At 45.7% G+C, this 13,014-nt stretch overlaps 1 protein-coding gene across 1 annotated transcript; it reads left to right on the plus strand.

Annotated features, from left to right (window-relative positions):
- Window positions 1–5,962: 5,962 nt before the first annotated feature.
- tspan31 (tetraspanin 31) lies at window positions 5,963–11,905 on the plus strand. Its single transcript, XM_080014559.1, has 6 exons — window positions 5,963–6,093; window positions 7,413–7,580; window positions 8,301–8,381; window positions 8,906–9,046; window positions 9,526–9,636; window positions 9,985–11,905. The coding sequence occupies exons 1-6, from the start codon at window positions 6,031–6,033 to the stop codon at window positions 10,057–10,059; spliced, it is 639 nt and encodes a 212-aa protein (XP_079870685.1). The 5' UTR covers window positions 5,963–6,030; the 3' UTR covers window positions 10,060–11,905.
- Window positions 11,906–13,014: the final 1,109 nt, after the last annotated feature.

The raw sequence follows: 13,014 nt of genomic DNA on the forward strand, positions 1-13,014 counted from the left end.
TTGCAGTCAAGTCCAGATCACGGAGATTTCATCCCGAGCCGCACATGTGTTTTGACAGCAGCATCCATTCAGAGGGAGCGGGAGCAGGAAGGCAGGCAGTCCTTTGGAGACACACCGGGAAGACATTGATGAGCCGCAGGGGGATCAGGAGAAGAAGCCAATAAAGTCCCGAGCGGATATCTGGAGACGCGTGACCGAGTCAGGGAGCGTCCGGCCATCAGGCGCACATTGTGCCGTCCCTGACCGGCTGTGTCCTCTGTGAACCCGTCAGGCGGCAAGCGTGGCAGCAAAGCACCGGCACTGAGCAGGCGCTGAGGCGAGTCCCCCGCTCAGTGTCTCTCTGGGTCTGGAGCCGCTCAGCAGAAACACCGTCGCACAGGTTCAACGAGTCCACCGCCGATCGTCGGTGCACACATGCGCACAGAGAGGGAGAGACGCACATGCACACTCATATACATGCACATACCTTTTCCATTCGTCTCTTTCTCCCTGTGCTTCTAATTCTCCCTCACACACACATACACTCTCAAACGCGCTGATAGGAATATACAGCTTCCCTCCCTCTGCAAGCCCCTCCTTGTGGCAAGAGGCAATTCATACAACGCAGGAGAATCCTGCTTGTTTTCTATCTATCCCCTCCTCTATTTCCCTCTCTCGCTCTCTCTCGCTCTGTCGCTCTCGCTCTCTCTCTCTCTCTCTCTCCCTCTCTCTCTCTCTCTCTCTCTCTCCCCCACCCACCCCACTGCCTCACTCAGAAGGCAAACTGTGCAGGGTCCCTGCTCTTTATTGCTCATTCCCCACATCCCCTCCCCTCCATCTTTCCCTCTCCATGGTGGAGAGGAGGAGGGGGAGGCAGGGGAGGCATTGGGTAAGGCTGGAGGTAAAGCAGCGAGCACAAGCCTGAGCTGCACGACGAGGGGCGATCGGAGGAGAAAAGATCCGTGGCAGAGAGAGAGAGAGAGAGAAAGAGAGAGAGAGGGAAAGCAAGGAGGCAAAGGCAAGCGGGGCGATAAAAGATTTGACAGCAAAAATAGACAGATGGCTTGTGGAAGAATGGATGAGTAACAGGAAGCCCCCCCCCCCACCTTTATGTCTTCTCTCCACCGCATTTATACAGCTGCCACAGTGGTATTATCAACACCATCCATCTGCCTTTCCCAGGCAGCCAGTCGCTGTGTGCGTTCGCGCCCGAGTGTCGGCGCGTCCCCGTGCCTCTGTGGTGTGGCTCCTCCTCTGCGAGAGGCTTGGCTTGTTTGTTGCTAAGGTGTTACAATCTTCCTGGCTCCGGTGGCACAATCATCTCCCCTTCCTCCTCCCACCGCTGAAGTCGCTCTGTGTCAATCCCTGGCCTGACTCACCGTATAAAAAAAAAAAAGGTGTTTATGTTTGGTGTGTGTTGCATTCGTCAACGTGGGGGGGGTGATTTCGGGGTGGGGTAGGGTTTCCTGCGAATGTATTGATCCGCAGCCTATGGCCGACTGCAGCGGATGTTCATTAGCGGGAATGGCTAAGCTCCGGGCTCACGCCACAAACCGAGCATTAGGAGGAGAGTGTGAGAATATTGGACATCAATAGAACCATACAACGCAGAAAAACAACAACGTTGATAACCCCCCCCCACACACACACACACACACACACTCATCATCTTCTTCTTCTTCTCTTAAGCTATACACAGTATCATGCACTATATGTATTTTTAAATACTATAAACATTTTTTGTGCATCTTGCATACTTTCTACGCCTGTACCGTAGCCTCGGTTTCTACGTCGCAACAAACCAAATCAGCTATACCAGCTGCTGTAACATCGTGTTTCCTTCAAGCAACACTGGGTGCAATTTCGGGGTTAATTACGATCTGACGGGGGGGAAAAAACAACAACTTGCGGTACGGTACATGTAGGTCGCTTTCTCCCCACAATGGACCTCGCTTAGTCTCCTGCGAACACATGATCTGAGCTCCCACCTCCACCCCCTTTTCCCTTCCACAGGCGCTGACCACTCGCGCTGAATACAAAACACCCCCTGACAACCGCCGCGGGGTTAAGGGGGGAAAAAACGCACAGAACGCGGAGCGACCGCAATCACGACCTCCGTCACAGGCGAGGGGTCGGCGATGAAGCGCCCGAAAGAAAGGAGACGAGCGGAAATCCAAAAAACGTCGGGAAATCACATCATCGGTGGTAAAACAAAAACAACCCACTCTGTCTGAAAAGGATGTGTGCAAGGTTGGGCGCAAGGCTTGACAGGTTTATTGTGCTGCACGGTGAATGGAATCGCTACGATTCATACACACGACCTGTGGAGAAATCGTGGATTTTTGGAGACATCCTCCTTTCTATTCCCTTCTCTCTCTCTCTCTCTCTCTCTCTCTCTCTCTCTCCCTCTCTCGGTGGTGTGACAGGCAGACTGGTCCACGCAGGTGCACCCACACACACTGACACTGGCAGGCGGATGCTGTCAGATGGACCCTGGCCAAGGGCACTGGTCATGCTGGGTGATTTTTCATTTCTGCATCCATCTCTCTCCCTCCTCGCCACCTCTCCTCTTTCTCTCTCTTTCTCCATCCGTCTCCTGCTTTTCTTACCACGCTGCAATGAGCAAGGCCTGGCGCTATGAGTCAGATTCCCATTTAAATGTCTTTATTTTGCTCCCTGGAGCGCCGCACCCCACATTCCCCCTCGTCTTTCCCTTCCCTTCCACCTTCTTTTTTCTCTCGCCGACGCTCACTCAGCCGACCACATCGCGCCGCGATTATTAAATCCAGAAGAGTGCCGGTCCACTGTCTCGCGCCTGTGAACTCATCGCTAACAGAGTTCGGGGCCCGCGGAGACAATTGCGGCTTTGATCCTGGCCCTAGCGGTTGCACTCCAACCTAATTATGGAAATGAAAAAAACATCCAAATGAATGTTTTTTAAGCATTGAGCTTCCTCTTGCAAACATGGCAGAGGCCTGGCAGATCCTAAAACGACCTCCAAGCTTTTATGAGATCTGGCTTCACAGAATTCCCACAACCCATTAGGGGTTTAAATGACCTTCAGTTTTAAGGCCAACAGCGTGTTGAGTTCAAAATGACTAATGAATAAATTATTGAAATAAAAGGTCAACCAATTATTTCCCTGTTTCGGTTTGATACTGTTTCACTGCTAACGTACAATAAGCAGCAGATATTGGGAGAAAGACAAAGTCTTTGCGAAAAATGTAAAGTAAGTACGAGTTTTTAAGAATATGGTGGGGTGGCTGGTAAAGAATGAGCGTTTGGAGGAAATTATGTAGGGACATTTGCATGTTCAGGCCCCGTTTGTCTGGAAGGAAGTGGCTTTGAGGGCAATTGCAGATTGGCAGACAGGAAATAGGCCAACGCAGCAGGTTCCATAATGTTGCCGTGGCGATGGCTGCTCAGGGATGCTGCAATCGGTTGTGTGTGTGTGCTCTGAGGCCAAATGATGAACGCATAGCGCGGCGCACCAAGCGCCAAGAGATGTCTTTTACGACCCCAATAAAATGAGAAAGAAAATGTCTGACGGCCAAAATGCTGCTCAGTGCAATGGGAGGAAACAGGAAGCGCACGAGGAAGATCATATCATGTTTGCATTTCTGAAGCATCCGTTACTAACGTTGGGTACAAACAGAACGATGAGGCTCCACGTGAAAACAGAGACCGCATTGTCTCAAAATTCGAACGAGAGGCAAAAGAAAAGAGAAAAGGGTTTTACAGTAAAAGCCCAAACCAATGTCAGTGTCCCAAAAGTGGATCCGTACAGCCCTGTTTCCCTTGTTCTATCTTATCAATATTCAATTCATCAACACAACACAATCGTGTTTTTTTTTTTTATTATTATTATTTTTATTATTACTTTTATGTTTCAAAACAAAATGCGACCGCTAGTGAAATGGATGCTTACCTCGAATGCTGTGGAGGTAAACTTTTAGGCCGGAGCGCAGTTGTGGATCCGCAACCCTCTCAAACTGCTTCAACAGTCTGTTGATGGAGCTCTGGACGCTCTCGTGCCGTCGGACCTCTGCTTTTATCGCAGTGGACTTGAGCGACTTGCCGCTGCTATTCATCCTGACACAGCGGCCCGTCGTGGCGTGCGGCGGTCGCCTGCTTCAGCCCATTTAAAAACTCCTGGGCCGCCGTTAGAAAAAAAGGAACACAACCCTCAGCGTGAGAGACAACTGTCGCCTCGGCACCCTCCAGACCACAAAAATCACCTCGCTGCAACTACCACGGTTTCCCGTGTATGTTTAAAACCAAGCTCACTTCCTTATTTGAAAAAGAGAAAAAAACATATTCTGCTCGGGCTGCTCCGGTGAGAAGTCGTTTAAAGAACTTCAGTAACCACAACGGCATCCGTTTTGGACCCATTGTTTTATATTTAATTTTATTTAAAAAATGCAAATAATTTGAGCGAAGATGAGCAAACACAACCCTCTGAGACACATCAACATTTATTTGGTTTTCTTTAAAAAAATGATAGAGCATGATGCAAGATTAATTACCAAAGTGGAAAATTTAAGCCTCAGACCATCTTTGATGGTTATCTTATGTTTCACTTACGGTTTATGCTTTAGAATGCATCATACATGAGTCATACTCCCAAAAAAACATCCTAATTCAACCTTCATTTTGATGAAGAAACACCAAATAAGTCCAACTGAGTCCTGGAAACATAAATCAGTAGATTAGGTTTCTGTGTACCACCCACCCACACAAAATGTGAAAGACAGACTGTTAATAGATGCAACCATAAACAATGACTCATATATGTTTGATTCAGTGGTAGTATCATAAACATAAACATGATCCTTGCTCCATAATGCATTTAAAGTAAATTTCTTTATAATAATAATTCTAATAATAAATATACAATGGAATACAAACGGAATGCAATACACTGGATGTGATTTCTTCATTTTAGGCACAGGTGTTACAGTTTTTCGGCTTCTGTGAAATGCATCACAAGTTACAAAAGTTACAAACATTGTGGACTGACATCTGCACGGATTGACATCCACCCGGATTGACGTCTGCGTGTTTCTCTTCTGGCGTTCGTTTTAAATATCCTTGAAGAACGGTGTTTTAAGAATTATGATCGGTCCCGGTAATTTTAGTGGTCACAAGTCTCATGTCGTTGTTGTGTTCTATATACTTATAGCCGGGTTGGACATACTTTGGTGTTGAATGCATTAGTCTGTGATTTCGGTCAAATTCGGTCGGTTTTTCACTAATTTCCGCTCCGTGTGTGGGTCGATTTGGATGAAAGTTAAACCACGAGATGTTTGTGACATACGGGTTCAAACGAGACGTAACCTTGTTTGGAGCTTCTGCCGTTCTTCTGTTTCAAATAGTGTTAGATTTCAAAATTCAGAGAATTTTTCCCGATCAATAACAATAGGGGATCCAGCCCCACGGGCTAATAATATCTGGGAATACATCCACTGAGTACATTTTGGTTATCCATCACTCTGAATCTCACAGTATTTCCTACATAACAGGACATAAGTTCAATAGTGCATCAAGACACTAACACTTTATTAATCCTCGTGGGGGAAATTCAGGTAATATTGTATGATCTTAATTCTGTAATATTATATAATCGCTGTATAAGTGACCTGGTATTGTACTGTATAGTGCAATAAGCAGACTTGTGTTGTGGCTGCTTCCCACATTTGGTCTTAAACACGTCCTAACTACATTGATTAGTATTTAAAGAGCTTATTGTGCGTAATCACCGGGTGTCATGACATTTCACTGCATATATGTATGAACGTATGTATATGTATGTGACAAATAATCTCTTGAACTTGAACTTGAACTTGATTTATTATTATTAGTCAGCAGCCGGAAAAGAGCAACGGCCTGCTGACGTCACGGCAGGTCTTACGGTCTGACGTCATCGGCCACGCCCTCTCCGTCCACTGTTGCTGACTGCTTGTTCGAGCGCTCCCCAGGAAGAAACCCGCACGGACACTCGCTGGTGCTCAATCTATCTTCCTTGGTTCGGACGCCGGAGTTTTTCCCAACATGGTCTGCGGCGGATTCACTTGCTCTAAAAATGCGCTTTGTTCCCTGAACGTGGTGTATATGGTGAGTATTACAAGATGGATCACCATCTTCATGCTAACTTTTAGCCACCTTAGCTATAAGCTAGCACCGTCATGAAGTAACGCCGGCTCGACTAACAGCGCAGGGGTCTTCATCGAGAACATATTCATTATTCTCGCATTGTTTTTCTTCACGAGCTTCGTGTGTTGAATCGCCGACGGGGCGCTGGTATTGTGCGGAGTACGTTGTCCAACTAGTTTCTCCGTGTTAGCACATGCTACAGGCTACCAACGAACGCTAGCTCTCGCCATGACGTGTTGTGATCGAGTCCCCGCTATCTGGCCTTGATCGTGACAAGTCCACTCGTCTAAGATATATACATATATATGTTTTTGACATTAACAATCCCCATAGTGCTGCTCTTTAATGTTGCGGATGTCGTAATCGGCTCCTCGTATGAGTGAGGACCTTGCAATGCTTGCGGACATGACCATCTATTGTTTCCAATAATGAGATTTGTTTGTGAGAGTCGCTGTCATTTCCGACCGTTTAGTTACGTATAAGAATAAATACCCTGACACAAAATCACTAGTGAAAGTGAAAGCACGTTGACATTTCCACATAAGTAAAATTAAAGTATATCAGTACTCTCTCTTAAATTACACTCAAGGTATTTAGAGGGATAGTATCCAGTGCCAACAATAGAGCATAAAATACGGCTGTACCTTTCACTGCACATCCTGATCACAATTGATTAAAAAATAGTATAGGTGGAGTTAAAAAGTGCCCTGCTGGGCCTGCATTCTCTCTTGGTATCGTTGTTGGTTTATGCATACAATGCTGTTTTCTCATACCCAGAGCTGTTAAGGAAGGAATATAGTGCGTTGCTTGTCTATAACCGTGATCTGATTAGACACGCATGTCTTAAATGTTCTGCACTTCTCCACACATTCATGGAATGTACCACTTTTCTTAACGGGGGGATGTTACTTTGACATTCGGCAAATCCGTGCGCCATTGAAGTATGTGTTCACATTTAATGCTTGACCGGGACCGGCTGCAGTCCTAAAGAGCTAAACAGTTTAACAGCATTAACAGTTTTTATGTCTTTTCATGTCTGTGGCTGTTTGCCGTATTTAAAATCGAATCTTTGGGCTCGTCCTATCTGTGAGGTAATTACTGTACTTGATCTAACGACAAGATTGCAGGCTATCTCATAAGAAACCCGGCGGTGATTACTAGTGAAGTGTAGCAAGATGCCTCCACCACCACCATGACAAAGTTCCTACTTTGCTCTCCCGTGTGCCACCTTATCTCACTTGCACTCAGTAACTAGCTATTTACTCTATTTGCCTGTGCAGCTAGTGGGGCTTCTGCTGATTGGAGTGGCGGCATGGGGCAAAGGTTTCGGCCTGGTGTCCAGTATCCACATCATCGGAGGGGTGATCGCCGTGGGCGTCTTCCTGCTGCTCATCGCCATCGTGGGCCTGGTGGGGGCCATTCACCACCACCAAGTCATACTGTTCTTCGTATCCTTCTGCTTCTGCTTCCTCTGCGTGCTACAGAAACGCTGTAGCACGCTGGTGGAACGTGGCGTCAACTGTTCCAATACCGACACAGATGGTGATATCTAATATCATTACTAAAATACAGAGCTGTGTTTGTTCACTAACCCGATTTAGAACGTGTCCAAATGTACACTGACACACAGTGTTTACTGGTAGAAATGTAAATGGAATCATACCTGAGTTAAACACAATTAGCACTGCTTTCCGCTTTGGTGTCTGCCATGGTTTCAAAAAGAGTATCAAAGAAGCACATTGTTTTCACTTGTAATATATTACATACACAATTCTCCATTTTAGCATCGGCTTCAGAGAACAACCGAATGCAAAAATCTGATCCCAAAAGACGATGTTTCAGATTACAAAGTGGTAGTGAGACTGAACTTTTCTTCATGAATAATCTCTACTTTGCATTAGCTAATAGTTTAAGTTTGGGACTCCCAAGTCTAAGAAGCTGAGTTAGTAGTGGTTTCGATGCATTCATTGACGTCTTTGGCATTGTTCCAGGTTGTATTATTTGCTTTCATTCTAGGTATTTGAAGGATACCTTCACTACAGTGGCTGCAACTGTGTGAAGGTTTGACTGTGTCGCTCCTGGTCCCGATCCATACCGAAAAGATTATATTTTGCCGAAGCAGCTATAGCAGTTTCCTGGGGGTTGTTTCTTTGACTCGTCACTCACAGTACATGGTCATTCTGTTCATCGTCTTTCTCTTCCAATTTGGAGTTTCCTGCTCCTGCTTGGCGATGAACCGTGGGCAGCAGGTGAGGACCTCCAGGGGTTGGTTTCTTTCAGTCTCGTCCTTTTCTGTTTGATTTAATAAAGTACATGATGTTCTATATACAGTATGTTATGGTACCTCGATATAGGTAATCCAACATCATGTATTTTATCCTTAATTATTATGTACAACACAATGAAGTTTAATTGCTAAATAAAATGTCTTTGTGCGGGTTGCCAGTTGCAGTGCCATCTCTTTGTCTGTGGATTGATCCGAATTAAAAGTAAATCTATTGATCATCCTTTTAAAAAGTTGCCATACAACACTAGAAGCCACGGCGCTGCCACTTTCGGCAAGAGAGAGTTAAATCACCTGGCTGGCAGACACATCATTTAGACATGTGCGACATCTCCCGTTAAAGGCTATAAAGCTACACAACAAAACTGTCATCGGTAATCAGCTCTTTCCAGCTTTAAATCACAACCTGATGGTGATTCGTGAAGGGGACAAAAAAACAACAACAACACACTCTGCCTGGCTCTCCTCTCACTGTGTTTTCTCTCCCAGGAGACGCTGCTGAACTCAACCTGGGGGATGTTGAACAGCAAGATCAAGGCAGACCTGGAGTCCCAGCTAGACTGCTGCGGGCTGCTCAACACCACAGCGAGCCGGCAGCAATTTGATCGTGACATGTCCAACTGCCACGCCGTAAGCTAAGACATGAATTAAGCCAATTGTGGGGGAAAAAAGCATCCCATTGCTGTTGGGTGAGGGGATGCTTGTGTAGCAAAATTGTAGAAAAGAAGAAAAAAAAATCGTTGGATGCTCGCGAGCTCGATTAAAATATAAATGTTTTGTAATGAAATAGCACTCCTCTATTACGGCGCAGGTTGTTTCTGCAATGCATTTATAACAAAAACCTCAATGTAATTGCAGATAACATTTTCACCGTGCTTTTCTTACTTCCATGCAAGTGTTGCGCTGACTAAACTCAGCTGAGCTGCTCCTTTTTTCCTTTTTTTTAACTAACCCCACTAAAATTAGGCCGTTCTCAGTTCCTCCTCAAAATAGATTCCAGTTGCTAATACTGGCTCACCGGATGGGCCGTCGACTCAAAGCATCTCTGAGATCTCAAAGGCGACTTTGTTCCTTTTATTTATTTATTTTTTTGGTGCATTTCGCTTTAGCCCTGCACACAAGACCACTTTTGCTTCACCTGTGGGGATAAGATGCTACATCATGCCACAGAGGCGCTCAAGATCCTCGGGGGGGTTGGACTCTTCTTCAGCTTCACAGAGGTGAGTTTTTGGCCAACAAACTGCCACCAGTGTTACTGTTCATTCGCCGACCAATCAATCATCCTGTCAGCTTAGCATCGTCTGCCGAGAGAGGGAAGCGGCGGCGCGGATGAATTTTGAGGGTGCACACTAACTAGACTGACAGCTTGATGGATGTGTTCAACCTCTTGGATGTATGTGCGCAGACAGCGCGCTACTTTTTTTTGGGGGGGGGGCTTTCTGTCATCTTTGCCCAAACGGGTTCAAATTGTGGCCAGTGATAAATGTATTTATTTTCCTTTGTTAGCAGTGCATAGTAGTTGCCCGCGTTCCGGTAATGATGCTCCTCGTCTCACCTTTCCCCCGCAGATCCTGGGGGTGTGGCTGGCCGCGCGTTACAGGAACCAGAAGGATCCCCGAGCGAATCCCAGTGCTTTCCTATAGTCTGGCCCCTGTACGCAACGCGACACCACAGATGCAGTCGTAGACACACTGGTACACATAGAATCGTGCATATCTATAGGCAAACACTCAGGCATATGGGAGAGAGAGCATCATCAACCACAATCACATAGAAGAGCGGACGGCTGCACACGACACCGAGCACTGAGATTTCCATTTTTTAGGTTTGCGGTAAACCCCTCGTTTTTTCGTGCCACGTTCCCTGGCGTCGAGATCCTACCGAATCCTTGGCCCGGGGTGGGGGTGGTGGAGTGGCGGGCTCTGGGTACTTAGGAATGAAAGGATGCCGCCTGGCACCGGGAAGCCTTTGGCTTTTTGGGAGTCACAAAGCAACCTTGATTTGAGGGCCAGGCGCCCGATCAACTGCTCCCCGTCCCCCGCGCCCGGCTTTCGCAAAAAAACGATCAAGACACTGCTCTTCGGCTCGTTTGCCCTCGCCACGATTTTCCGACGCCCCCCGAAAACTCACCTGGAGATGCACCTTCCCCCGGGTAACCCCTTCGGTCTCTGATGTGCGACAAATTTTCCATGGGTCAGTGCTTGCAGTGATGTGTACAACTATGTACCCCCCCCCCCCACACACACACACACACACACACACCCCACCCCACGCCACCACCCCAAAAAAATATCAAATGCAATGAGACATTTGTTTGAAAGTTGGCTGAGGTAGAGTGGGAAGGGATGCAATTGTATGAATTAATTTATAAAAGTGTATGTGTGATTTGTTTTTGTTTTTCCTTTTTTGTTTAATTTTTGCTGTAAATGCTGGGATTTGAGGATCGTAGGAAATACGTGTTTCTAACGTCATTAGTCAATAACCGGGTTCAAATATTTATGAACGTCTGTAACTGAGCCAGTTAACTTTAATACCCACAGATATCAGGAAGCCAATGGACTGCAGCTTTCATGTTGTACATAGTTTCTTCTTTTTTTTTTTTTTTTTCTTTCTTGAGTTCTACATGATCCATGCCCGGTGGTTTAGCCCCGTACACCCCCCTCCCCCTCCTAATTGTGGTTGGAAAGATCCATCCCTATTTATTGTGTTCCTTTTGTTCCTCACAGTTGGTAAGTGTACAGTCCACTAGTTTAAAAAATAATAAAATAAATAAAAATTGAATACTAGGTAGGTACCTGAAACTGGAAGAAAAGAAAGAAATGTGTAGATTTGATCAGTAGTATGGATTATAGATACATGCGTAATTTTGCAAATACAATTTGCCTCTTTGGGGGGGGGGGTGAATTGTCACAGTTCGGTTCAGTTGAGCACATTGGCTGTATTGTGGTTTTCATTATTGTGGAAATCTTAATCTTTTTGTCTTTTTTTTGTCGCGAATTTATGTTCTCTATTGCCATTATTTTTCCAACAGTGTTAAATACATTTTGTAAAGAAAAAAAAAATGTTTTATGTATTTTTCGGAATCTATTTAAGTGCTGATAATGTACATTAGGTCTGGGGAAAAAAAAAAAAAGTTTTAATTTTGTTAAGACTTGCTATTTATCTGATTTAGGAAATATTTGACAGTGACCGTTTCCCCTTGAGAGTTCATTGCTCCCTTTGTGCATCTCTCAAGCATTTGATTATCAGACGGAGGAGCATTTACTCATAGTTACACTACACGTCTTACTTGAATCGATTGATCATGCTGATATGGATTTTCTGCTGCTGGCTTGGACTTATCGCTGGTGTAAAAAAATAGCCTTTTAACATGTTTAACTGTTATTGTTATGCCATACTGTAAGTTACACCATGCTTTTAATTTGTGTGCACTTGTCATTCCATTTTTTTTCCTTCCCCTCTTAGATTTTTGAGACTTAATTTTCCAAATAAAATAAATCTCAAATGAATGAGTTTGGGAATCGTTCTTTATAGCTGTATGTTCGTGGTGAACTTGTCTCTGTGTAGAAATAAGTGTCCTTTGCAGGCGTGTATGAATGTAACGGTTTGTGACAGGCTGATATGATTAAGTGTGGTGTTGGAACCAGCGATGGGCTGTGGGTGTAGGTGCCACAAGCAGTCATGTTCACGACCACAAGATGGTGGTAAAACCCTGTATTGTCAGTGGAGCCGTTCGTTCACACAGCTTCCCATTCAGTGGGTTTATTGAACTCGTTTGCAGCCACTGATGTGTAAAAAAACAAAAACAAGTATTACTGCTCAGCGATGTGTTTCTGCTCACAATCGGTTTCTTCAGCTTTAAATATTTAATTGAAGGTGGATTGCATCAACACAGCAGCTGCAAAATTAATTGGCTCAAGCAGTCGGATTTGATACCCCATGACATGCATTCATAAGGCCATTAATCCCCTCTGTTGGGACAGGGCCAGTAACAGAGGGATGGAAAGCAGAGAGCAGAAGGATGGCTCACATATACTCTGATCAGGGAATAGTGAGGACACATAATTATCCGGTTACCTTTGTCAAATTGGGTCCTAAAATAGATGAGATAACACATTACTAACATAACACTTTATAAATCCCAAGAGGGAAAATGCGGGGGGGGGGGGGGGGGGGGGCGATATGGGATTTAAGTGTATCCCTTGTCCTTGGTTGAATGGCCCATGGCGGGCCTTCGCCGCCATTTTTGTCCCTCTACGGAAGGTGTGACCCAATCAAGTCCGGATCTACCATATGGGCAATCTGGGCGTGTGCCCAGGGGCCCGAACGCGAAAGGGCCCTCCGCCATGGGAGAAAAAAATATGTATGCATTTTTTTTAATGTCGGGCTCCACCTATGGCACAGTCCCTGCTGTGCCTTACTTTGTGGCAGGGTGCACACGCAGGTCCATTTCCCAGAGGTGTGGGAAGGTTTTATGTAAGTGAAATACGCCCGCTGAGGACGTTGGGTCCTGAGAGCTTCCGGTGGCTGAGGACAGCGATTGGGACGAATTGCACGCGTCCCCTATCCTGTCAGCGTGTTCTCCTGAGGGATCCGTG

The sequence above is a fragment of the Zeus faber genome (assembly GCF_960531495.2).
Source record: "Zeus faber genome assembly, chromosome: 15".
Taxonomy (NCBI): Eukaryota; Metazoa; Chordata; class Actinopteri; order Zeiformes; family Zeidae; genus Zeus; species Zeus faber.